At 46.3% G+C, this 26,712-nt stretch overlaps 2 protein-coding genes across 6 annotated transcripts in view; one reads left to right on the top strand and one right to left on the bottom strand.

Moving 5' to 3' along the window:
* The window catches only part of ENOPH1 (enolase-phosphatase 1), a 29,203-nt gene extending 12,605 nt beyond the window's left edge, over positions 1 to 16,598 (bottom strand). Inside the window, exons 1-2 of one of the 2 annotated variants that reach the window (XM_040966979.1) lie at positions 16,288 to 16,292; positions 12,898 to 12,900 (exon numbers count right to left, since the gene is read on the bottom strand). Coding sequence is in view for 1 of the 2 variants with exons in the window: in XM_040966978.1 (XP_040822912.1) it covers positions 16,320 to 16,403 (84 nt within the window). In the remaining variant the exon portion in view is untranslated. Of the gene's footprint in view, positions 1 to 12,897; positions 12,901 to 16,287; positions 16,293 to 16,319 lie in introns of those variants that run through there. The other variant, XM_040966978.1, reaches the window with a different exon arrangement.
* Positions 16,599 to 17,192: 594 nt separating this feature from the next.
* Positions 17,193 to 23,092, top strand: HNRNPDL (heterogeneous nuclear ribonucleoprotein D like). 4 transcript variants are annotated; one of them, XR_005882320.1, is made up of 9 exons: positions 17,456 to 17,602; positions 18,231 to 18,399; positions 18,484 to 18,645; positions 19,060 to 19,191; positions 19,281 to 19,395; positions 19,877 to 20,047; positions 20,336 to 20,428; positions 20,795 to 20,899; positions 21,563 to 23,092. XR_005882320.1 is itself a non-coding variant. In XM_040966677.1 (8 exons), exons 1-7 carry the CDS (start codon positions 17,517 to 17,519, stop codon positions 20,404 to 20,406), a joined length of 906 nt encoding a protein of 301 aa, XP_040822611.1. In that variant the 5' UTR covers positions 17,193 to 17,516; the 3' UTR covers positions 20,407 to 20,428; positions 21,563 to 23,092. The 4 variants fall into 4 exon arrangements, 3 of the variants coding, with proteins under 3 accessions (XP_040822611.1, XP_040822610.1, XP_040822609.1); XM_040966677.1 differs by lacking the exon at positions 20,795 to 20,899 and having other exon boundaries at positions 17,193 to 17,602; XM_040966675.1 differs by having other exon boundaries at positions 20,795 to 23,092.
* The last annotated feature ends 3,620 nt before the right edge of the window (positions 23,093 to 26,712 follow it).

Below are 26,712 nucleotides of genomic sequence, written 5' to 3'. Positions count from 1 at the left end.
GCCCAGGAGCCAGTTAGTCAAACTGTCTCCATAAGATGTTATTTGGGGCCTGGTGCGATGGCGTAGTGCTTAAAGTCCTCGCCCTGCACACGCTGGGATCCCATATGGTCACCGGTTCTAATTCCAGCGGCCCCGCTTCCCATCCAGCTCCCTGCTTGTGGCCTGGGAAAGCAGTCGAGGACGGCCCAAAGCTTTGGGACCCTGCACCCATGTGGGAGACCTGGAAGAAGCTCCAGGATTCTGGCTTCAGATCGGCTCAGCTGCAGCCGTTGTGCTCACTTGGGGAGTGAAACATCGGATGGAAGATCTTCCTCTCTGTATATTCGCCTTTCCAACAAAAATAAAACAAATCTTTAAAAAAATGTTATTTGCCTTTTTCACTTAAAGAAATTTATTTACTTGAAATGTAAATGTACAGAGAGGAGAGACAAAGAGAGAGATCTTTCATCTGCTGGTTCACTCCACAAAAAGCCACAACTGCCTAAGCTGAGCCAGTCTGAAGGCAGGAGCTTTCTCTAGATCTTCCACAGGATACAGGGTCCCAAGTCCTTGGGCCACCCTCTACTGCTTTCACAGGCAAAAACAAAGAAGGAGCTGGATCAGAAGTGGAGCAGCCAGGACTCAAACCAGCATCATATAGGATGCTGGCGCCACAGGTGGAGGCTTGATCTACTATGCCATGGCACCAGCCCCATGTTTTCATCACTTTTATTACATAGTTTATGGAGAGCACCTGGCACTTAACCACTTAATATTCTCCAGCACAAATACTCAAATGGAACAAGGATCATCTCTCAAATTTAGTGGTAACCTATCAGAGAAGGTTCCAGATAAATCACAAGTATAGTCAAGTTACTCAACTTCTACTAGGGCTCTTCTGAATGTTAGACACTTCTAAAGGAATTAAGAACCACAGCCATCCTTCTGAGAGCACGCACAGAAATAAGTGGTGTGTAGCTTTTAAATAATTCTGAACTTTGAGAGAAAGCCAGAAGTTACAGAATGCCTGATCATACAGTTCACCTCCTTCAACAACTATAAAACTGCCTTTTAGTGAGTAAAACATGCAGAGCTGGGCGATAAAGCCGGGCTTCAGTATTCAGTATGTTAGCAAACTTTCACCTCAGTGCAAAGTGTTACCACAAAGAGCTAAATTGATAAGACTTCACTCATTCTTTCTAAACATTTTTTAAAAGATTTATTTGGTTATTTGAAAAGCAGAGTTAGAGAGACTGTTCATTGCTGGTTTGCTCCCTGAATGGCCATATCAGCCAGGTCCAAGTCAGGCTGAAGCCAGGAGCTTCTTCCAGGTCTGCCATGTGGGGGGCAAGAGCCATCTTCCACTGCTTTTCCAAGTGCACAGCAGGGAGCTGGATCATATGTGGAGCAGCAAGGACTCAAACCTATGCCATACAGGATGTCAGTGGTGCAGGTGGTGGCTTGATCAGCTTGACCAGCTGGGCCACAGTGCAGGCTTTATTAAACATCTATGCAAGATAAGTGCCATCATGTTGCTTATTTAAAAATTCAGTAAGTGTATCATAGCCTAGCATATGCTAAACCATACAAATGCTCTAAAATGGAAATTTTAAAAGCCAGTACTTACTGCCTAACCTTATCCATTGAAAATTTTTAGAGTTAAAAATTAATTCCGGAGACCAGCATTGTGGCATAGCAGGTTAAGCCAGCGTTTATAATGTCTGGTATCCTGCATGGGTACCTGCTCAAGTCCTGGCTACTCCACTTTGGACCCAGCTGCTTGCCAGTGTGCCTAAGAGAGCAGAGGAAGATGGCTGGGATGCTTGGGCCCCTGCCACCTATGTGGGAGACTCGCACGGAGCTCCTGGCTTCAGGCTGGCTCCGTTCTGGCCATCCTGCCATGTGGAGAGTGAATCATGAAACAGTAGGTGGACAGTCTCTCCATGTCTCTACCCCTCTTTTTCTCACTCTGTACCTCTACCTTTCAAATAAAAAATAATTCCAAAAACAGTAACTATTTTAGCCATTATAATCCACTTATAATTTCAAAATACAATAGCATGAAACAAAAGTTGTAATAAACTCAGGATTCTACAAATGTGTGAATAATTTTTAGTTCATATCACGCACCTCTGGGTTGTTACCATTCAGCAGTAACTATAATCAAAGGTTACAGACCCAAATGAGTATTAGGGACTGTGATTAATTCCACGAATGCTAGAGGGGACACCAGTCAAGCGATAATAATTCCTACTACTTGACACAGCTCAACAGTAGCTTACTGAGAGCTCTGTTAAGGAAACAACATTTCTGAAGAGCTAATGAAGAAAGATGTACTGTAAATGTTCACAAATCAAAACATGGAACTGCTTCTGGTCCAGCAGTGGCTTTCAGGAGGTCTGCAGTGTCCTCTGAAGACAACAGCATGCGATGCCGTGGAGAAGACTGCTTAGAGCACAGAAGCCACTCTAGGAGCTTTCCAAGGGAATCACACAAAGCAAAGGATTTCCAGTATTTGAAATGCTAATATTTGTCAGTCACAAAATTCAGAGACACCAAGAAAACATGGCTGGGCTACTATTTCTTGTTAAACATTTGAGAATAAATTAAAAAAAAAAGGAAAATTAGGTGGCTTGATGGTTCTTAAAAACAGACCACATTCTCTAAATAAATAGTTTACATACCATATGTAACACATATTTTAGTGACTCTCAAATGCATAAACACAAAATCTAAACTGAGATGCACGTAAATTTTACAAAGGATCTCTCTGGGTCATGACATCTCACATTAAGAAAAACTTTTGGGGAGAGGGGTCCAGTCTTGTTCCACAATCGAAGTATATAATCTTAAAAGGAAAAAAAAACCAAAGTTTAATTTCAGTTAAAAAAAAATTAATTTGTCAACCATGTTTTAAAAATAAAGCTATGGGAACAAAGACATGGAAACAATCCAGATGTGTGTCCAAAGAACGGTGGTTAAAGAAACTGTGGTACATCTACTCCATGGAATATTATCCAACTATTAAGAGGAATGAAATTATACTATTTACAACTAGGTGGTCCCAACTAGAGACCATTATGCTCAGTGAAATGAATCACACATAATTCAAAACTCAAAAACATATTTAAAAAATAAAATAAAACTATTGTGTCCAGTACAATAGCCTAGCAGCTAAAGTCCTTGCCTTGCATGCCCGGGATCCTATATGAATTCCAATTCTAATCCTGGCAGCCCCGCTTCCCATCCAGCTCCCTGCTTGTGGCCTGGGAAAGCAGTCAAGGAAGGCCCAAAGCCTTGGGACCCTGCACCCACAGGGGAGACCCAAAGGAGGTTTCTGGCTCCTGGCTTCAGATTGGCTTACCTCCACCTATTATGGTCAATTGGGGAGTGAATCATCGGATGGGATCTTCCTCTCTATCTCTCCTCCGTTCTGTATATCTGACTTTCCAATAAAAATAAAATAAATCTTTTTTTGTAATTATTTTATTTTGATAATCTTTACATAGTTGATTAGGGCGCAAAGAATCAAGGGTTACAGGAAAGTAGGTAAGACCATTGTTTCCACAAAATAAAATAAATCTTTAAAAAAGTGATTTCCCCTACAAAAGCAAATAAATTACTGACTTAAAAAAAAAAAAAAGAAAAAAAATCAGGCTGCTGATTTAAAAACAAACCAAACCAGGAAAATTAAAGAGAACAAAATGAACAAGAGTTGTCAGCTGTGGCAGAATGGCTAAGGAGCTCAGAAAAACCAGAATTCCACTCAGAATGACCCAACTGTGGCCTCAAGAACATAGCTATGTCAGCTTGGGGACAGGGAGTCCACAGCCCCGCAGGAAATCTCAGGCCAGAACACACCTGTGCTGGACCATCCGTCTCCACTGGGCCAGACACTTCAGGTTTCCCACACAGTTTAGTTTCTCAGAGATGTTTACTGTCAGATAACGCGTAGCAGTAATATTACAGGAACTTAAACCAGGTTATTCATGTACCTACATAGATCTTTCTTGAATTGGTTACCAGATAGTTTCAACAGGTATGTCATTAAAATTCCTCCTAAACAGTCCTTTTGTAGGAGTTCCAGTGTTCTAACTGCTGCATGCAGCTGCAGGGGATCAGACATTCTAACCCAGAAAAAAGCATCATCACAGGGGCTGGTACAACAGCTCAAGCGGCTAATTCTCTGCCTGCAAGTGCCAGCATCCCACAGGGGCGTTGGCTGTGTCCCAGCTGCTCCATTTTCTCTTCCTAGGTTTAGGAAAGCAGTGGGGATAGCCCAAAGCCTTGGGATCCTGTACCCACATGAGAGAAACTCCAGGCTTCAGAGTGGCTTAGCTCCAGAAGAATTTGTCTCTCCCCTCTATAAATTTGACTTTCCAATTTAAAAAAGTGCCATTACAAGGAGGATAGTATATCTGCCTTTCCAATAAAAATAAATAAATCTTTTTTAAAAATGTAAAAAGAATTATGGTTTTAAAAGATGCACAGAAGAAAAAGAGTATCAGTATCTCTAATGAATTCCAGACAAGAAACCTGACCAAGCAGGGACCTAGACCCTGTCAGTGGAGGCCAAGGGATGGCATCTCACAGGCAGCCCCATGACCCACTGTCCCAGTCTTCATGGACTGGAGCAGGGCAGAACACCAACAAGACCAACCCTTGGGCCCACTGTGGTAGCCTAATGGCCAAAGACCTCGCCTTGCACCTCAGGATCCCATATGGGCACTAGTTCTAATCCTGGTTGCCCTGCTTCTCATCCAGCTCCCTGCTTGTGGCCTGGGAAAGCAGTCAAGGACGGCCCAAGGCCTTGGGACCCTGCACCTGTGTGGAAGACCCCGAGGAGGCTCCAGGATTCTGGCTTTGGATCCACTCAGCTTTAGCTGTTGTTGCCACTTGGGGAGTGAATCAGCGGATAGATCTTCCTGTCTCTCCTCTGTTCTCTATACCTGCATTTCCAATAAAAATAAATAAATCTTAGAGAAAAAAATTAAAACAAAAAGAAAAAGCAAACTAAAACCTTTAGGAATGGACACCAGACATCATCTGTTTTCAAAATGAATTAAAAAACATTGCTGATAAAGTGTCTTCTAAATCCCACCAGGCGTGTCAAACTCTAATTAAAGAAAGATAAACTAGACTCTAATTAAGTGCAGTGAATAGCATTTAAAAGGGAAGGTTATCATTACAAGGAGGCTAGCGAATCGGAACAAGGTTTAAAAAAAACACACATCAGAGACAGAATGTCAGTAATGCAATGAACTGAGACAGGAAACACACTGCCAGGCCAGGGACCTAGTCCCCAACAGTGTCGGGGAAGGGATGGAAATTCACACGCACCTCCTTGAATCCACTAATATGCTTGCAGGTTGACCCCGTATAATGGATTTAAAAAGTGAGGTTCAAGGAGGTTTTACTTCTAGCACAAAATAAAACCCAGAGCTACACCCGGACCTGTCAAACCTTGATTGCAGAAGCCACCCTGGCTCTCCAGGAATGCAATTCACCAGGATCATCCAAATCCCTAGATCTTCACATTATATTCCCTATGGGGATTTCTAATAGAGCTTTGACTCTCAAAGAGACTTCACACTAAGACAAGGAAAGGCTTTGGTTCAACAGGCAGTTCTGTAACATTTCCATGAAGCACTAGTAGCAATGCCACAGGAACCGTAGTGGCAACATGAGTTAATCGCCAGCACTGACAGGACCCTTTCTGGCACTTCTCTCACTTCTTAATGACCTCAGGGACTTCCACTACCTTTTAGGTGCCAAGAGTCTTGCTTCTGGACCTCTTATCTACTCCACACCCCCAAAGGGATGTTAAATATGCATCTCAAACTCTAGGTTCCTTGCTTTCTGGCCTCCTGTGCACATCCCCTCTTCTCATCCAAGAGCAACCTGCATCCTTAACACTCATCTCTGATCTCTGATCTCTCCCATCCTTCATATCCAATCAACTGACTCGCAAATTCTTTAGCTCTACCTTCCATATATATTTGGAATCTAACTACTGATTGCCACAGTTTAGCAAGCACTCAAATCACTCAATTAACCGACTGAGAAAAGGCCTGAATAGGCTCCTTTCAGTCCTCATAAAACATGCGCTTTCACCTTCCCAGTTTCACAGAGATACACAAAAATTAAGTGTAAGTTACCACACGGAGACAACCATTTCTTCTGAGTTTCAACAGCTAGATCTGTATGGCCTGGATGGCCTGGGTGCCCTGGTTCACTAGGGGTCTAATCTGCTTCCTAATCTGCGCAACGAGCTGGATCCACTGGCTGAGTCCAGTGGTCAGGCAGCCTCTTACAGATTGGCTTCAGTGTCAAACCCTGGTCTCCAAAGTCCCTAGCAAAGTCCCAACGCTGAGTTTCTAGCTAGCTTTAAGACCTCAAGCCTCTCAACTCTCATTTTCCTCAATGTCAGCTCCACTACTGTTATTATTATTAAATTTTTATTAGGGCCTGGCTTGAGAGCCTAGTGACTAAATCTTTGCCTTGCATCTGTCAGCATCACTTATGGCCACCAGGTCGTGTCCCAGCAGCCCCACTTCCCTTATCGCTCCCTGCTTGTGGCCTGGGGAAGCAGTAGAGGATGGCCCAAAGCTTTGGGTCTCCTGCAACCACACAGGAGACCGGGAAGAAGCTCCTAGCTCCTGGATTCAGATTGACTCAACGCTGGCCACTGTGGCCACTTGGAGAGCGAACCAGCAGATGAAAGATCTTCGTTTCTCCTCTCTCTATGTATCTACCTTTCCAACAGAAAAATAATAACTCTTTTTTAAAAAATTACCTATATTCATATAACCTAAAAAAAATTTATTATTAGTAAAGCAGATTTAAACAAGGAAAGACTGAGAGAAATAGCTTCTGTCCACCGGTTTACTCCCAAAGTGGCCGCAACGGACAGAGCTGAGCTGAGCTGAGCTGAGCTGAAACCAGGAACTTCTCCTGGGTCTCCCACATGAGTGCAGGGTCCCAAGGCTTTGGGCCGTCCTCTACTGCCTTTCCAGGCCATAAATAGAGAGCTGGATGGGAAATGGAGCAGCCCCTAGGACATGAGCTAGATGGCACTCATATGGGATCCCAGCTCTTCTTGCACGAGGAGGATTAGTCAACTGACTCATCACACTGGACCCAGCTCTACACTTATTACACAACAGAAGTAGAACTTGCCAGAAAGTCACTTAACGAATCATTGGAAAGCCAAGAAAGAAACCCACCTTTCACATACACACTGACAAAACAATGATCCCCTCTTTGTCGTACAGAAGAAATTCTTTGTTTTTTTTTTCAAAGATTTTTTTTTTTCATTACAAAGTCAGATATACAAAGAGGAGGAGAGACAGAGAGGAAGGTCTTCCGTCCGGTGATTCACTCCCCAAGTGAGCACATGGCCAGTACTGCGCCAATCCAAAGCCGGGAACCAGGAACCTCTTCTGGGTCTCCCACGTGGGTACAGAGTCCCAAAGCTTTGGGCCATCCTTGACTGCTTTTCCAGGCCACAAGCGGGGAGCTGGATGGGAAGCGGGGTTGCTGGGATTAGAACCGGCGCCCATATGAGATCCTGGGGCGTTCAAGGCGAGGACTTTAGCCACTAGGCCAAGCCGCTGGGCCCAAGAAATTCTTTCTTTAGAAAGAAACCTATGGACCTGAAATGGAATTACACAGGAAAGGAGCTGAGGAGACAGCAACAACTTTGCACACAATTCTGGAGTAAGCAAATGAGTACCAGTTACAACAGGATTAGGATGGGCCAGTGTCCAGCCCTCTTCTGACCTCCACTGCCAGTAAAACCAGTTTTGTTTTGTTTTTCAAAGATTTATTATTTGGTTGGAAGTCAGGGTTAGAAGATGAGACAGACAGATGTTTCATCCACTGCTCACCCCTCACATGGTCATAGTATTTGGGGCTGGGCCAGGCCAAAGCTGGACATCTGGAACCCCACCTGGATCTCCTATAGCACAAGCAGCTTTGAAAACCAAATGAGTTGGTAACTGAAATCTGAAAGTAGCCAGCGTGTGTTTACATGTGTCTTAAAGGGGTAGACACAGAGGTGAAGACAGCACCGATCTGCTGGTTTGGATGCCGGGGCTGGGCCTGGCACAAGCCAAGCACCAAGAACTTAATCCGGGCCTCCCATGTGGGTGGCAGGGTCCCAAGACGAGCTGCCAAGGCTGCCTCACCCAAAGGGTGCCATTAATAAGAAACCAGAATTCAGAACAGAGCCAGGGCCAGCTTGCAGACTCTGATAAAGGTACAGGTGCTCCAAGCAGTATTAACCACCAGGTAACTCACCCTGAGATTCAAAAATATGCAAAAATAAGATTTCCTGGTTACTATTTTCACACAGCAGTAACAAAGGGTGAGCTGCAAGGAGAGAATACAATTTTAAGATTTTTATTTACTTGTTTATTGATTTGAGAGGCAGATGACACGCCCATCTGAGACTTCAACCCCCAAACGCTGGCATCAGCCAGGACCGGGCTAGGCGCTGAGCTCAGAGCCAAGAACACGGTCAGCTCGCCCACACGGGCGGCAGGAATATAACTGCCACAGTTACCACTGCGTCCCGCAGCGTCTGCGTCAGCAGGAAGCTGGGATCAGGAGCTCCTTATGTGGGACACAGGCATCCTAACCAATGCCTTAACTGTTAGGCCAAATGCCCAGTGCAGGAGGAGAATTTCAAGAGTCATCAGTAGGAGAATAGACATTTTAGGGTCATTGTATGATACTCTTTAAATAACTTCAACGTGCAAGACAAAACTCCTATCTATAGATTAAATACATGGAAATTATATGTTAAAATCTGTAATGGGGGGGTCAATTGGATGCTACTTCTTTCAAGGATCTAAATGCCTTTTCTTAAGGGTTTTCTTTTTTAAATTATTATTATTGCAAAGTCAGATATATACAGAGGAGAAGAGACAAAGAGAAAGATCTTCTGTTCAATGATTCACGCCTCAAGTGACCACCACAGCCAGTGCTATACCAATCTGAAGCCAGGAGCCAGGAACTTCCTCTGGTCTCCCACACGGGTGCAGGGTCCCAAGGCTTTGGGCCATCCTCGACTGCTTTCCCAGACCACAAGCAGAGAGCTGGATGGGAAGCGGGACTGCCAGTATTAGAATCGGCACCCATATGGGATCCTGGCTCACACTAGGTGAGGACTTTAGCTGCTAGGTCACTGCGCTGGGCCCCTAAATGCCTTACTTTTTCAAGAAACATTTACCAAAAGAGTATTCACAAAAGAGTTCATGGTCACCTTCGAAAGCAGCAATAGAGACTCTGATCTTCTATAATAAACTCTGCTGCACTTGCAATTTTATCAAGTTTCAGGAAAAAGATTTGAGGGAAATATTTTTCTATCCTTAACTAACAAATAAAATTTATTTAGCTCTTTACCTCAACCTAATAAATGTAATGTATTTAGCTCTTTACCTCAACCTAATAAAATTTTTTCTGAAGCCATTATTGTGCTATCATGGGTTAAGCCTGCATCCTCTAGAGAAGTACCAGTTTGAGTCCCAGCTACTCTGCTTCTGGTCCAGCGTCTGCTACTGCCCCTGGGAAAGCAGTGAGACTGGAGGTCCCTGCCACCCTCATAGGAGATCCAGGTGCTGTTCCTGCTGGAGTCCTACATGTGGTGGCCAGTGAGGAAATAAAGATCTCTCTCCTTCTCTATCAAATAGTTATATCTTACGCTAGTCAATTCTAATGCCCCTGTATAAACCTTCAGTTGAGCTGCACGCTGTTCAAGCACAATAATGCCTAACCCTGAGAACCACTGAACAGCAAGGACAGCAAGAGACCACCCTTCCCACACCCATTCTGGAACACATCTCATCACCAGCACCAAGCACAGTGGTGGCCCTGGTCCCTGCCCTGGAGCAGCTTTCTGCATAGCTCAGAAGGGAGCACACGTGGATGACACCACACAGCACTACCTGCTACGCTGGCAAAGACATGGCAATGACACACACAGAAAGCTCAAAACAGTCCTTCAGGAGCAGAGGCAAGTCTTAGCTTGGTACTTCCACAGCTTAACACAGCTAAGGATGACAGAGGCATGAGATCCTACACTTGGATTGAAGGTACAAGAATGGTGACAACATGAAAGCGCATGTTCAGCAAAGCGTAAAGCAATCAAGGGAAAAATTGAAAAATCTAATTCATTAGATTCAGGAATTGAACCTTCACCATCTGGCCAACAGGACACCAGAAAGGTCTTCAGCAGTATAGGCTGCACCTGCCTTCCATTCAGGTTCCTTGAGGCGGGTAAGCCCGTGGCTCTCCAGCAAAGCCTGGCACAACAGATAGGTATGCAAGAAAAGGAAGAACCAACTAGACGGAAGATGATGTTAGTGCCATATGTAAAGCTCAGCAAGAATCAGACCAGAAATTAAGGCCAAAAGAGCTTTCCACCCACCTCTTACTCAACTAAGATCCAATACACAGGTTCCCCCAAAGTTCCTGCCCTTGTCTCAATTCTCTCACACACTACATGGGTATATTGCTTTTATCCAATTCTACCCTACAGGTGAAAAAGGCTTTGGCTGGGATTAAGGGGTTGTTAACCAATCAGCAACTACTCTTCAGTGCAGCTGTGCCATCAATGTGCCAAGTGCATGGAGATCAGCGATGCTGTGGTATTCATTTAACATACTTTTGGCTAGAGCAATGAGGACACCAAGAGGCAGTGGTCACCATGGTGGAAAAACTCAGAGCAAGCTGGGTTCCAATACATTTTCCCCCCCTTTTTAAAAGCTTATTTGAAAAGTAGAGTTACAGATAGAGGGGAGAGAGAGGGAAAGTTCTTCCGTCACTCCCCTAAAGGCAACAATGGCCCCGACTGGGCCAGGCCTAAGTTAGGAGCTTCCATCAGGTCTCCTGCACAGGTGCAGGGACCCAAGTTCTCGGGCTGTCCTCTGCTGCTTTCCTAGGCATGCTAGCAGGGAGGGATCAGAAGTGGAGCAGCCGGGACCTGACCCAGCACCATATTTGAGACTCATTTCAGACACCTGACCTCCAACTGTCAGGCAGAAATCCATGTTGCTTTACACACTTAGATCTGTGGCAGTCTTTTATAGCAATAGGAAATTAACAAGTTTCACAAGGTCCCACTTAGCTGCTCAGCTGCCAGAATACCCACAAGCTTAGGAGGTAGGTCCGCACTGTACAGCTGTTCAATTAATGTTGATGCTACCAACTTATCTAGAAACCCACACAAAGGGGGACAGGGGTAACAGATGAATTCTGGAGACTGGCAATTCCCAGCCTGCCATCCTGCTCATAAACATTTATTTTCTATTTTTAAGATTTCCTTTTCAATATTGTTTACATAATTGAGAGGGATACATGCCCTGTGGACCTCTGATTACGGTGGGCAGGGTCAGGTAATTCATTTTCTAATGATCCTTTAAAAAGGTGCTTTTGTTTTACAGTTGCTTCTGACAGACAACTTGCAAAAGCTGGGCAAGTGTTCATGTATTTAGTGTTTTGGCGTCTATTGAGGCTTGTCGTGTCTTACTTTCGTCTGAAGGGATCCTGACAGACCCATGATCAATATACTTGAGCTCTAAGAGGTTTTGGTTCAAGTAACGGTGACAACAGACTTCTCATTGAACTCAATGCTCTTGGTTGGCCGTTAGAGCAGAGTGGTGCCCAGGCAGAGTGAAATCTACTCCACGTCTGGCCTGTGGACCAAATATGGCATCACATTGCACCCCAGATCTTAGAAGAGGGAAGTCACAGATAGAGCCACTGTACCTACAGCTGGGCAAGGGTACCCACCATGCCTGACTTACTACATTTTATAATATTTTGCTATATTTTACAAATATTCTAGTTACATTCATGCATTCTATTAAAGGGTTCTTAATTACCGTGGCACCAAAAAATTCTCCAATGACAGAAATGAAAAATGCCTCCTCCTAAGGATGAAATGCCAATGTGAATTCATTTACCTAAAAAGCTTTTCTTCTGAGGGCGCTGCAATCATTAAATGTTCACAGCTGCCTCATATCAGTTCTGTACAAGTGAGGGCACTGAGAAGCAAAAACATGAACTTGCATAAATCACACACAGCTAACATACACAGGAACCAAAAGAGCCCTGCAGGCTCAGAAACAACCCCACACAATCTGTGGATTCTGTGTTAGTAGTTTCTCTTCCTAAAATTCATTTGCAGCTCCAGAATCAATACTCATAGCCCTTTTAGGTCATTTTCAGACACGTGTGCATAGGGGTAAAATGATTTATTCAAAAGATGGGCACAGTCCCAACTGAGGTTAAACTAGGCGATTCCTATTTCAATGCTCAAATTGTAAACGAGTATCCAACTGTAAATGAGTGTGCAGTCTATGTTTTGTGATTTATGCCAATTTTGCTGTTGAAAATGAGCCAAAGCAAAGTGCTTAAGTGTTATCTAGCACCTGTAAACTCAAGCAGGCTGTGATGGACTTAATGGTGAAAAATACATGTTACGCAAGTTTCATGTATACACGAGAGTTACAGCACTACCGGCTGAGACTGTGTTAAAGAATCAATCACACACCTCTGTGAATTCCACATCACCATGTGGGGACTGCAGGCCTTCTCTGCTCCCTTTCCAGTGTCCTGCTGATGCACACTCTGCCGGGCCGGGAATACCTGAACGCAGTTCCTGACTCCTCACTTCCTCTCTCTCCCTCTCGAAGGCAGAAGCACAGAAACTGTCCATCAGCTGGCCGACTCCCTAAATGCCTGTGATGGCCAGAGCTGGACACACATCTTTCACAGGGTAGGAAAGGACATAGCCACGTGGGCCATATCTCCCTGAGCATACATTAGCAGGACAATGGAATGGGAGCAGGAAAGGAACTCAAGCACAGGCACCTCCACCTAAGATAAAGGGACACCAAATAGTGGCTTAACCCACTGCTCCACACTGCCAGCCCCCAAATTTAAACATATATGTACATATGTAGACACAGACATATGATGGAAACAAGCACACACAAAACAAAGCTATATATTGACAGCTGACAAAACTGACCAAGGCTCTTGAGGAACTTAACCCCGTATTTTCTCTAGGGGCAGAGTCAGAATAGATTAATACAGCATTTACAGCAACTAGAGATAACATGCTTATCGTTACCATTGTTGAATGTACATGCAATGCACCACGGGAAAGCCACCAAATATGGAGCACTTTGCAGAATAAGAGCTCATTTTCTACCACCCAAATGCTTGAGAATCCCCGAAGTAGACAACTGAAAGGCCTAGTGGTGATGTTGCTTCTGAAACTGACTTAGCTCTAAACACATGAGAATCCCACAATACACAAAGATAGCGATTTCATCACCAAGGACAAAGAGCCAAGCAGGCACAATAGGGTATCTGTATGCTAGGGGCATGCAAGGAGGAGTCACTGGCATGAGAGAATGTTCATCTGTATTATTTTCATCTCACCCTTCAGTTCCAATTTACAGTAAATTCTAATTCCACAGTACAGTGTGTACATAATTCAGAAATGACACTGACAGTGTCTGCTCCAATTCTGTGATGGTATATGATCAAAAGTGCTGGGGGGCGATCCCCGTATAGGGCCAGTCAATCAGCAGGGAGAAAACAAAGCCCCAACCAAACCCTCCAGAGGCGAGAGGCTCACAGGGCAGGGTGGGCCGGTGTCCACTCTGACCATGATACCCACAGCACACCCTTCACCTCAAATTCTCAGACAGGAAAAGAAACAATTACAACACTCATTATACATGGTCCTATGCACCCTTCCTATTCTGGCTATTTAAAATTCTGACTCAGAAAATAAAGTGCAATCGCTGGTAAGGAAAAGCTCTGCTTCAGGCTCCCTGGAGCCTCAGGGTTGCGTCATGGTTTGATGGAGCAAGAAGCTGGCACAGAGGAACACTAACATGGTGCCAAGAGAGAGGCTGTGGGGTCCTGCAAGAACCCTGCACTGCCCAGGTAAGTGGCTTCGTGCACACACTTAGCTCAAAGTGCTCAAAAAACATACGCCAACTGCCTGTTGAGCTGACCACCAAGCAGGCTGTTCAGTTTCACAGAGACTGTCACAGCTGCCCCAGTGCACAGCTAAATAGTACACTAATGGCTTGACTGGAAATACCAGTATTCACTTACCTCACCTATTCCCAAAGTCACCACATACAGCATCTGCCTTCTCTGGAGTCACGGCAGCTCAATGTCAGAGAACTGACTGCAGTCTCCACAAAGAACGTGGGCTTCCCAAGGGTACCTCAAGGGTTGCTTCTTTTATAATCCTCCATTTTCATTGGAGAACCAAACACCAAAATAAAATATGTGTCACCAGGAGTTATCCTGGTCCAAGGGTTCAGTCCTCAATCCATCGTAAACAGGTAATATAAGTTGTAATTGCTATCATATGCTTTTATGCTACTTCAGTTAATTAAAGTGCTGTCCTATCAACTGAGTCATTCAAAAACCTGGCAGCCATGTCAAGGAGACAGGACAAACACTGCGCTCCCCATTCCAGAGGCCAGCTGCAATAAAGCAAAGTTTTCAAACAACACAATTCTAGGCAAATTCTAGGCATTACCACTCAATAGAGCAGTACTCCTTTTCAGTAAAATGGAGGTCAAGCATGCACGTCACGGGTTTGGAGCTTCAGTGAAGGGTCTCACAGGCATTCAACTTTCTTTCCATCACTCTGCAGGAAGTCGGGCTGCAGGCCCACGGGTACCCTAACACACCTGTGTCATCCAGTTCCAGGCTCCAAGGACTAAACTTGTGACTTAGCACCCAGTTACAGGGCCGCCTGAAGGCTAGACCTTGTCACATTCTGCTACAAGTTGTTGTGAAGTGCCACTCTTGTAAGACTACTGTTACCCAAAGGTTCTGCGAAGTCTCCAGATACAGACACCTGGCTGAACATGTTCACACTAGCATTTCCCCACAGAATACACTTCATGAAATTTCTGCATGTTTACCATGTACAAAATATTCTAAGCATACTTTCAAAAACACTGGTTTTGAGAAATTTGTAACAAGTTATAAATTAGGTCAATGGAATAACAATAACAATATTACATGCCCAAGCAGGGCACAAGAAACTATCCTTCAAACAAGACCCCTGAATCAATCTTTTCCATCCTGTCTTGAATTTGCAGTCTGGTGTCAGAGCAAAAAAAAAAAAACAAAAAACAAAACAAAAAAATTCATTTAGACCACTAAAGAATTTTTCCTTTACCATCTCAGGATACGTTTGCCATGGGATTCCCAAGAATTGGCATACATCACCTAACGAAGACACCATCCAGGGAAAATGGTGGAGGATGGGTACTGTTGCTTATGGAATTGACTTGTCTGAGGCAATTTCGTCCCCAAGTACTCTAAGAATGGCACACACCTGACGCCCAGCACTACCTCTCCTGTCACCACTCCAGTGACCCCAGAGAAAGCCACAGCACCAGAAAGGACTAAAAACCACAAACCACAAAAATGAGGATCCCCCCTTTCTCTGAAAACCAAACCAAGTTATTCCGACATGCTCTACAAGAAGGAGCAGCATTTAGCGGCCATTCTGAGATTTGCCATAGGGGTCACTGGCTCATCACAAAATGTGGGAAAACGGGCTGGCACTGTGGCACAGTGCGTGAAGCTGCCACCTGCAGTGCCAGCAGCATCTTTCCAACATTATAGTAGCTAGATTATTAGACAGACTTAGAGAGCACACTGCATGTAAGAAGCCTACTCTAATGTGAAGTCGTGTGCTGTGCATGGGGTGTAGACTAGTTAACATGCACCCTAGGGAGGGGACGTTTTCACAACAGCTTTAAGCTGCCATGGCTAAAGGAACACTGAATCTTACAAATGACCAAGGGCGCCATAAACTAGCCCAGTCACGTTAAGAGAACACGGCGACATTCCCCGGCCACGAACAGCACCGGTGGGAACAAGCAGCCATCACGTCTCAAGAAAAGTCAAAAGTCAAAGTCATGTCGACACCCGGGGCTCCCCGCAGGGATGGGAGGGAGGACCAGAAGCGTGCAGGACCATCCCACTAAGGTCGCTGCGTTGCCAAACTCGCTCAAGTACCAGGCGAAGGGCCACCCGCAGCGGGACTGACCGGCCTCCCTCCTCGCTTCCCACCCATCTATCTAACCCAGCACGAGGCCAGGGAGAGTGAGGACAGAGACCGCGCCGTGAACAGCGCCCGCAACCTTCCCATTCCACAGAGGACACAGCCAGCCACACCGCCTCCTCCGGGAGCCTTGAGTCTGCAGTACTTCAAAAACAATAAACACACACAAACTGGCTTTTCAACACCGGTAACGTCCCCACTCCCTTCCGCCCCTCACCTTCACGAAAGCAATCGGGGTTGTGGTACCTTCGATATCTAACAGGATCACAGTGACTTCGGCGGGCACCGAAAGCACGACCATTTCCCTACCGGATGCTATTTCGGGACTCGGCCTATTCGGGTCCCCAGGGCCGAGGGCGGCGTCTACCCACGCACACACCCCAGAACCGTCCCGGGCTTCCCTAACAGCCGGGTCACCACGGCGGAGCCGGCGAGCGCGCGCGGCCCGTCGCGCGTCCCAGGGATCGAGGCGGTCCAGGCGAGGATGGAAGAGCAGCGGCCGCGCCGAGAGGGGACGCCGTGCGCTCGCGAGCGCTTCCACACCACGTGGGCCGGGCCGGCGGCGACTGGGGCAGGGCCGGGCCCGGACGCCCACGCCCCATTGGCCGCCGTCACCCGGCGGAGAGGGGCGGGAACCAAGGCGCGCAGGCGGGAGCGCGCCCTGCGCCAGGCGGGCGGAGCGAGCGGGGCGAGGCCTGGAGCACGTGCAGGCGGGAGCCCCTCGCGCGAGGGACGTGAGTGCCCCCCGACCCTCCACGGCCCTCGGCCGGACTCCCCTCCCCTGGCGCAGGGCGGTCACTCGCGGAACAGGGCCGTCCGGGGTGGGCCTCGGAAGCCCCCCGCCGCCGCGCCCCGTTCAGCGGAAGAGACGCCCGCACCGCGCCGCAGCGCCCGCTTCCTGTCCGGCTGGTTCCAGCCGGCTCGAGGACAAAAAAAAAAAAAAAGAAAAACACGCGTGCGCGCGGCGGGGCAGGCGGGCCGGCCATCGAGCACTCGCCCGTCCGTCCGGCCGTCCGGCAGCGCAGCCAGCGCGCTCCGAGCAGAAGCCAGGGACCGAGGCCAGAGGCGGCCCGTGCGGCCCGCCATGGAGGCGCCGCCGCCATTGTTCCCCGCGGCGCCCGCCCCGCTCGCCGCCCGCAGCCTCGCCCACGGCCGGTCGCGGCCGCAGCCCGCCCCGCTGCTCCCGTCGCTCGTCGCCGGCCCGGGCCGCCAGGGGGCGCGCCGGGCCCCGCGCCACGTCACGGCGCAGCCGCCGTCGCGATTGGCGGACGGCGCGGCTATAAAGGGAGGGCGCAGGCGGCGGCCGGATCTCTTGCGCCGCCATCTTAAACCCAGCTCCCTACAACGCTCCGCCGCCGCGCCCGCCAGCCGCCCCGCACGCCAGCCGGCCGCCGCCGACCGCCCCGCCGCAGCCATGGAGGACGTGAACGAGTACAGCAACACGGAGGAGTTCGCGGAGGGATCGAAGATCAACGCGAGCAAGAACCAGCAGGATGACGGGTACCGCACGCTTGTTTTCTCCCACGCCGCGCGCCCCGCGCCCCTCGGCAGCCGCGCGCTGGCCCCGGTCCCTCCCTCGCCCCGCGAGCCCGCCGGGCCCTGCTAGCTTTGGAAGGAAGGCAGGCAGGCAGACAGGCCAAAGAAAGAGCCGGGGCGAGCGGGGGGCGAACGGAGAGGCCCGGGCGGGTGGGGGCAGGGCGGCGGCGTCGCGGCCCCGAGTGCGCAGGCGCCGGCCGGGGGCGGGGCCGGCTCGCCCCCCGCTGCAGCTGCCGCGTCCTGCCTGCGCGGGTGGAGCTGCCCCGCGTGGGTGTCCCCGGGCCGGGCACCAGCACAGGACGGGTCGTCAGCCGTGCCTGCCGGTGGCGAGGGACTTTGGAGGAAGCAACTTAGGATTTGGGGGTTTCCAAACCGACTGGCTTCCTGCCCTGGGCCCCGAGAACGTTGCGTCCGCTGGTCTGATGGGGATTTTTGTTGAGTTCCGTCTGTAGTGGCCTCAATCGTGTCTGTAAAAATGTTGTTTCCGTTTACTTGCATGTAACCCGAACGTCACAGTGTTTAATCATTGGACTGCAGTTATTAGCATTTGAGTTACTGTTAAGCTTTCTTTAAAAATAACTTTTATTTCTAGTAAAATGTTTATTGGAGGCTTGAGCTGGGATACAAGCAAGAAAGATCTGACAGAATATTTGTCTCGATTTGGGGAAGTTGTAGACTGTACAATTAAAACAGACCCGGTCACTGGAAGATCAAGAGGATTTGGATTTGTGCTTTTCAAAGACGCTGCTAGTGTGGATAAGGTAGGGTGTGTTTGTGAGTGAGCGCTTTGATGGGTCTGGCCTTCAGCTATTGCTTGTCATGTTATGAAACTTTGTTTTTTCTAGGTTTTGGAACTAAAAGAACACAAACTGGATGGTAAATTGATAGACCCGAAAAGGGCCAAAGCTCTAAAAGGGAAAGAACCCCCTAAGAAGGTTTTTGTAGGTGGATTGAGCCCAGACACTTCGGAAGAGCAAATTAAAGAATATTTTGGAGCCTTTGGAGAGGTGCGCGGTGATTATGATGACTCCTGTGTTTAGGAACCAGCCATCCCTGGTCCATGCCTTTCCTTGAGGGTCGGAATAGGTTGCTGGGCCGGTCCTTTCCCTGACCATGTACCTTAATTGGGCTTTGTGTGCCTTGATGGAAACCAGTTCCAAATTTGCTAGCTGCTCAGACTGATTCATAAGAGTGATGAGTGAAGATCAGGTGCCATGTGCCCTGTGGGCCAAGTGTGAGTGAGTGGAGGGCGCCTGCTCTCAGTGTGCTGTGCTTTGGTAGTGCGGTGAGCCAGCCAGGACAGCTGTGCATCAGTGGGGCCCCGTGGATCCCCAGTGGAAGCTTAAGAGGACCTGGGAGGTTGGAGGCCCCTTGGTAACTTTTGTTTCCTATCTGAAGTTGAGTGTACCTCTTGGTTTCAGATTGAAAATATTGAACTTCCCATGGATACAAAAACAAATGAAAGAAGAGGATTCTGTTTTATCACATACACAGATGAAGAACCAGTAAAGAAATTGTTGGAAAGCAGATACCATCAAATTGGTTCTGGGAAGGTAAAGCCATTGAAGGAGGTTTTTACTGAAGTAAGGTCTCAGTCTGTGTGGAGAATGAGGTAAACCCGTATCTACATTTTTGTTTGTAGTGTGAAATCAAAGTGGCACAACCCAAAGAAGTCTATAGGCAGCAACAGCAGCAACAAAAAGGAGGAAGAGGTGCTGCAGCCGGCGGCCGAGGAGGTGCGCGGGGTCGTGGCCGAGGTGAGACTGCATGCTTGGAGAGGGACTTCCTGGCGTGAGCAGCATCCTGTCACGTTAGAACACACTCCTAAGAAGGCACAGCTAAATTGAAAACTGTTCTATTGTGAGAAAGTGGGCAACAGGGAATAGGGGAGGTGTTACTAGTGAGTCTGCTGGTTTCCCTTGAAGCTCTGATCCTGTGCTCACAGACAGGAAGTAATATCATTAGATTAAATGACTAGAATCTTTGATTTAACTGGAGTAGCCTATGGTGTATGCAATGGGAAAATAGAATACTTACCTGTGAAATTGGGGAAGCTTGCTAATGGCATAATTGGACTTTGGGCCACCTTGCTAATTTTACAGGTGAAAAATTCTAAAGCAGATGGCTCTGTATCCACCCATTGTCTTTAACACAGCATGAGGGACAGAAATGCGTCATGTTGTATTAGGAATGGAGACTCAGAAGTTGTTTTCTAATGATCATTGTGCATTGTTGCAGGTCAGGGCCAAAACTGGAACCAAGGATTTAATAACTATTATGATCAAGGATATGGAAATTACAATAGTGCCTATGGTGGTGATCAAAACTATAGTGGCTATGGCGGATATGATTATACTGGGTATAACTATGGGAACTATGGATATGGACAGGGATATACAGACTACAGTGGTAAGAACATTTAACTTAATTTCATAAACCAGTGGTACAATCCCAGTTTGAAGTTGTGGGGTTGGGGGTTTCTGCTTCCTGGCATGCTTTGGAGTCTTCTTGAGGCGTGAGGGGTGATTTTGCTAATTCAGAGAGCCGGTTACCAGAATATTTTGGATGTGTAGCTTATGGCTACTATATTATGACAAATAACCTTAAGACATTTGTTCACTAAACAGTGTTGCAGAATTGATTTTTTTAATGCTTTCAAAGAAGCCGTTTCATAGGAAACATTTCTTTTCAAAATAGGCCAGCAGAGCACTTACGGCAAGGCGTCTCGAGGGGGTGGCAATCACCAAAACAATTACCAGCCGTACTAAAGGAGCACTGTAGAGGAAACAGGTGTGTATAAGAGTGCATGAAACAGTTCAAGTGTCTACATTTAATTTAAAGATCAATAGACAAATGGAAACAAGTAAAAGCAAAATATCATGTAGCTGTTTTGACTAAATTGTTAATTTTTTAATCTATGAGCCTGTTTTGCCTAAAGTGTCTATAGATCTTTAACTTTAAAGTCTTACCTCACCTTCTTTAGTATTACAGAAAAACTTAAGAGTTTTTCTGTTTGCTTTGTGTACCAGGCGGTCTAGAGGAATAATTAAACTTTTTAGAACTATTAACAGGTAAAGTACTGAAAGGGGTACAACTTAAGGAAAACAAGAATGTTGTCTTCTAACTCTGACATTATACCTTGTTTGTACCCGCCAGCGGGAACTTCATTGCAGGCCGTGTGTCACCCTGACCACGTCTATCTCTGGGGGTCGCACGTTGCGGGCAGAGCGCAAGGCATACACCAGAAAACGCTGTCCTGTGGTATGGTCTCTTCCAACTTCATGTACCAGCGTAAAGATTAAAGTGGAAAACTTCAGACTTTGGCTTCTTTTTTAAATCTTTTTGGAGATTAAGTGTCTAAACTTAACTTAAATGGTTTTTTACAGGAGTTAAAGTACATAAATGCCTTTTTACAGCTTAATCATTTTGGTCTTCTGTTTAGTGTTGTATTTCAATTGTGGAGCCTCATTTTAAGTGTTCATTCTTTAAGATTTAATGCTTGCTTTTCTTTTTATAGCTAATAGTGAAATCTACAAACCAAAACAAGAACTTTTAAATCTGGAATATAAATTAAAGATCATATGCAGGAAAGTAATTCACTTGCTCGTACTCTAATACCCCACCCAAAATCTTGTTTGTGGCAGTGTTTGGTTTGGCTTACTAGAGATGTTTCCAGTGGGCCATAATTCGTTCCGCCTATTAAGAGTGGAACTGTTGCATTCCATCAGTGGATGGGAATTTGGTATGATTGGGAACTCCAGGATGAGTTACTAAATTGTCCAAACTGCATTTTGACAACAGATAATGCATGTGATCTTTAATTATTGAACAATAAAGTGAGGACTTAAACAGTTCATGAAAGTGGACCTTTGAAAGCCTGTCAGGCTCGCACAGATGTAATTGCTGTTTTGTTTTTGTTTATAGGAGATGCTAAAGAAACCATCTTGCAAGAGGACATTGAAGATTGGTCTTCTGTTGATCTAAGATGATTATTTTGTAAAAGACTTTCTAGTGTACAAGGCACAAATGTGTCCAACTGTAAATAGCCGCCAATAGTTTTCTTTGTTTTTACTTTGTCCTTTGCTATGTGTTTAAGACTCAATGTGGATTTGTGTTTATACAGATTTTATTTGTACGATTTCTTTTGTTAAACCTCAAATAAATGCTTCCTTATGTGATTGTTTTTCTGCGTCAGGTATACTACGTAGCTCTGTAAAATGTACTTTTAAATAAGCAATAATTAAGGCAGCTTATTAGCCTATAAAGACATGGAGACGCTATGGTCCTTGATGGATAACCCAGCCAGTGTCACTCTGTCGCCCAGGCTTTTAGGCACACCCTGTGCTCACCAGGGCTTTAATTTCCTGGTTATTTGAAGCTTCTACTACCCTCAAGGAATCTAATCTCTGGTTATCTGGAAGTTATGCAAGTCATAGCATTGGGATTGGTGTAGGCTTTCTAGTAGGCCCTATGTGTTACAGATTGTGTTTTCTAGGAGTTGTTTGTTTGTTCTCAACACAAAGCTTGCTGATGTAATGGCTGCTCTTTGCTTTGTTTCTATCTCTGGGAAAGTTTATGATTTTCTAATTGCTTGCTAGAGTTCGTTGGCAGTCTGCCTATAAAAGCTTGCACTAATTGCAATACCCTGACTGAAGATCTTTTGGTTAAAAAAAAAAATTCCAGATACATGCAGGAAACAGTACTATAAAGCCAGTAGGATCTCTGGTTTAACAGAACGTTGGAATAGTGGCAGAATACCTGTGTTCAGACAGCAGGTTGTAGCTACCACAGATGAAGTGTTTCGTACTTAGGCATTCTTAGGAAGCTGTACTAGTCTGTTACATGGTGAGTTTTTCACTAATAGCTAAATCTCATTTTTAATGCAGCTCATGCACAAGTGGTAGTTATGTGTTTATTTCCATATTCGGGCACATGAAGGAATTTGACTTTAAAGGTAACTTTAGGTCACATGCTTTCTGGTGCATTTGAAAAGATTTAGGAAAAAGTTTTAAATTCACTGGTTGGATTTAGGACAGCTTGTTCCCATGGCTCAATCTTAGCTGCTGGAGTTGGCATACAAGTTTGAACGTAGAGTGGTTGACTGCACACTCTATGCACTGACTTTTGGTTTGGTTTTTCAATTTTTGTGTGTGCTGATTCCTGCCTCTTTAAAAAATTTTGATGCCTGCAACTTTGTTCAATGATGTTTGTATTTGCGGGGCTACACAGTGCTCTTGGCCTTGCTTTGTTACTGTCTGACTGACCTTGGGCCTAGGCCAAGTACCACTGTTGATTTGGACCCGCAACTTGAGGGAATGGAGGAGAGGGTCTTGTTAGTAGGTATAGTAGGGTAGTGAATCCTGTAAGCTCGAGTTTATGATTAGGTGATGAGTTGACATTGAGATTGTCTTTTTCCCTGGTCAAACGTGAATAATAAAAGCTTTTCAAATAAAATCCAAACTCTTAATTAAGTCTTGATATGTATTACTTTGAGAAAATATGCCATGTCTACAGGATACTGTCTGAGGTATTTATAAAGAACTAAAAGGGGAATGAGAATGTGCTTGTTTTGGCTTCCAGGGGCTAACAGAAAACCCGAGTATCATTAGTTAACTTATCAGTGTCAAACTTGGCCGCTTTTACAAGACTGGAGATAGCCTGTTAGGATGAACAGTAAATCACAACTAAAGGGCCTGATTGGTTCAATCACCAGGATGTCAGTGGTTATTTAAGAACATTCCGTATTGGCATGTGTAATTATGTAAAAAGTCTGCTTTAAAACTTGGCCTGGTGGGTTTGTTGCTATTTGAATCAGTCAGAAATTGTATTGGCATGAAGATATATGGGTTGTTCTAGGGTTGGTAGAGCTTTTATGTATTTTTGGTCTGAAGGGCTTGGCTTAATAGCAGCAATTGAAATAGACCCTGTAAACTCCAAGAAAAGATTGGGGGGGTTAAAGAGTACATGTGTAACCACGCTGATACTACCCTTTTCTGTTGCCAAAGTGTCCCCATCTGCAGTGGGATTGCACTGTTTGAAGTATTGAAAGTTAGACGTGTTTTCCATGACTTTTAAGTTACCTAGAAGAAGCTATCTTGGGTTCTTTCAGATCATGTTTTTAAAGGTTCACAGGTGAAGGTTAGGCCAGTGTCAGACTTAAAAGGTTATGAGGGGCTGCACAGGGCTAACCAGCAGGCAGAAGCCATCAGACTTAAATCTCAGGTGGGTAGTTTCCACCCAGGTTTGTTGAACATTAATGTTAACCCAGTTGGGTTGTGGTTCCCACTAGTGACTGCAGGAGCCAGAATGGGGGTGGTGATCTAGGTTGGACATGGCTGCAGTGTCCATTGGCATGGGAATGAACTGGTTCTGGGGCATGGCATACTGGGTTTGATTCTGGTACTCACAGGTGTAGAATGATCTGGGTTAGGTCTTGGCTCCCAGTGAACTACATAAGAACTGTGTTGGGGCATGGACCAGGTAGGTGTGTGGCTGGGCTGTGACACCCAACAGTAAGAACCAGAATGGGTGTGGGCCACTTTCCTGCTAGGACAGGAGGTGGACTAAATCAGCCTGGGCCAAAGACCTACTGATGTCTGCAAGATCTGCCACTAGGACACCTAATAGCAGAGCTTGGTGAACTCTGTCAGGACGCAGTCCTTGAGGGTGAGCGCAAGAACCAAGGCTGGGAGCAGTCCAAACCAGACCAGTTTACAGTACCCACAGGCATACAAGAGGCTCAGATCTGGGGATAGGTGAGGCTGAGCCAGTTCGTGACACACTGTCAGATCTGAGAACCACGACAGGCTGTGTTAAGCCACACGTGAGACCTAGGGAGGGGGTGATGCAAGCCTGGTAGGGGAGGTGTGGAGACCCCTGCTGGGTCAATGTACCTGCTGGTGAGCCTGAGAGCTGGGGTTGGAGGCAGACCAGGCTGGTCATGGCTGCAACAGGAACCGGGTTAAGGGGAGAGCCAGACTGGGCTGACTATATCAGAATAAGGCTGACTATACCAGAGGAAGGGCAGGATGTTGGGCTTTGCTGCAGCATTGGCAAGTGCTGGGACTGGGGACAAGTCCTGTCAAGCTAGACTGCCAAGCCACCTGGAGAGTGCAAAATCGGGTATGGAGTGGGTTCGGTAGGGAAACTGGGCACTCCTCTTATGGGCTGCAGCTCCCACTGGTGAGCATGAGAACCATGAAGGGAGACAGGCCTGTCTAGATAAATGGTGGCACCCACAGGCATGAGTGAGAACTAGAGGGTAGATTCAGTTGGGTACGAGAGCTGGATGGGAGGTGGGCCACACCAGATCAGTGCACTGCACATGCTGGCAGACACAGGGACCAGGGCTGGGGGGCCAAGCTGTGAAGGTTATTAGTGGTTGCTCTAACTGGGCTGTAGCTCCAATGGTGTATGTGAGGGCTGAGTGTGTGTCGGAGAGGGTTGGGCTGGACTGTAGCATCCATTGGTTTGTGTAAGAGACAGGGCTGGAGATAGATCTGACCTAGTAATCGCAAATATCAGTGTGTACTAGTGGGTGCACAGAAGTCAGATCTGGAATGACCTTGGATGAGATTTCTTTGAGGGCCCCCGCACCTGAACCTCTGGACTCCAACCATGGGGAGAGTGGCAGGACCTGTGATCAAACAGTGGATTGCATGTCTCTGAACAGGGATTCCTCAGGTACTGAGGACAGCACACTCAGATGCACATGGAGGATTTGGAAGTCCATTGGAGCCTGCAGAAGATAACTTGGTACAAAGCAGAGAAAGGAGGGCAGAACAAATTGGTCAATTACCCCCCAGCAAAGCTTGACAGCAAATACCTGGCCGAATGGAGACTCTAAAAAGGGGACTGTGTCAGCTAATGGAACTTGGAAGGAAGGATTTCCTCATCCTTGCATCTGCAAGATTGAGAGCATGTCAGAACTATCAAAACCACTTGGACAGAACCCTTGGAACATGCTGCACATTGGGACCCTGGGTTGACATCAGGTGGCCATTCCCCATCCTCAGGGAACTGATGCAGAGGCTGGGTGTGCTTGTCGCCTTGTCTCAGCCTTCCCCCAGATATGGAAGAAGATAAGGAAGATGTGGAAACAGTGGTCTCACCACTTTCCCCTAGTCCTGAACACTTCCCACCCCGATCAAGTTTGTAAACAACATCAGAAATAAAATAAAAAGTGAGATGCTATGGTTGCTCTTGGCTCTTGCACTAAGCCATGAGCCCCCTGGTCTCTGATCAAATCTATTGTTTCTCTAAAAAAAAAAATAAATAAATAAAACCTAGAATGTCCAAGCCTAGGATTTTAGTTTTCTCAAGACTGGCTGGCACAAAGTAGGAAATGAGAACATTTAGAAAAGTTTTTATCTGATGTTTCTTTTGAAAAGTTAACCAAAATTATTAGCAAAAAATGCAGCTTTTTTTTAAAGGATGTGTTTTTACTGCAAAGGCACATTTAAAGAGAGGAGAGATAGAGCGTCATCCACTGATTCACTCCCCAAATTGCCACAATGGCCATAGCTGAGCTCATGAGGAGCCTCCTCCAGGTCTCCTATGCGGGTACAGGGTCCCAAGGCTTTGGACCATCCTGCACTGCTTTCCCAGGCCATAAGTAAGGAGCTGTACATTGCACATATTGGATGTTGGTGCTTGCAGGGAGAGGATTGCCAACCAAGGCATCATGCCAGGCCCAATAAAGATGCATTCTGTACTTAATGTTTTAACTCTAGTCCCAAGAAAATCGCAGCCATTATTTTAATGGGTTTAGTCACTTTTATAGTCAATAAAATTTATTGTATTTGCTGTCATTAGTGAGGCTGCACAAAAGAAATTTCAGATTTTTAAAAATTATTTGAAACAGCTGCATTTGCTGATTTATTCCTCCAAATGGCTGCAACAGCTGGCCCTGGGTCAAGCCAACCTAATGAACTAGGAGCTTGCTCTGCATCTCCCACATGGGTGGGAGTGCTTGGGCTGTCCGCTGTGGCTGCTGCTTTCCTAAGTGCATCAGAAGGGAGCTGCAGCTTCTTCTGGGTCTCCCCTGTGGGTGCAGGGTCCCAAGGCCTTGGGGT

Source organism: Ochotona curzoniae, unplaced genomic scaffold (genome assembly GCF_017591425.1).
Source record: "Ochotona curzoniae isolate NIBS_2020 unplaced genomic scaffold, NIBS_Ocur_1.0 scaffold_4506, whole genome shotgun sequence".
Classification (NCBI taxonomy): domain Eukaryota; kingdom Metazoa; phylum Chordata; class Mammalia; order Lagomorpha; family Ochotonidae; genus Ochotona; species Ochotona curzoniae.
The sequence above is the reverse complement of the archived record's forward strand: the minus strand, read 5'-3'. Positions and strand labels throughout refer to the sequence as shown.

What these genes read in the sequence shown, in the direction of transcription:
- HNRNPDL (XM_040966677.1), top strand. Translation starts at nt 17,517, where the DNA reads ATGGAGGACGTGAACGAGTACAGCAACACGGAGGAGTTCGCGGAGGGA. An exon ending in ACGCTGCTAGTGTGGATAAG is followed by an intron (nt 18,400 to 18,483) that starts GTAGGGTGTGTT and finishes TGTTTTTTCTAG; the next exon opens with GTTTTGGAACTAAAAGAACA. An exon ending in ATCAAATTGGTTCTGGGAAG is followed by an intron (nt 19,192 to 19,280) that starts GTAAAGCCATTG and finishes TTTTGTTTGTAG; the next exon opens with TGTGAAATCAAAGTGGCACA.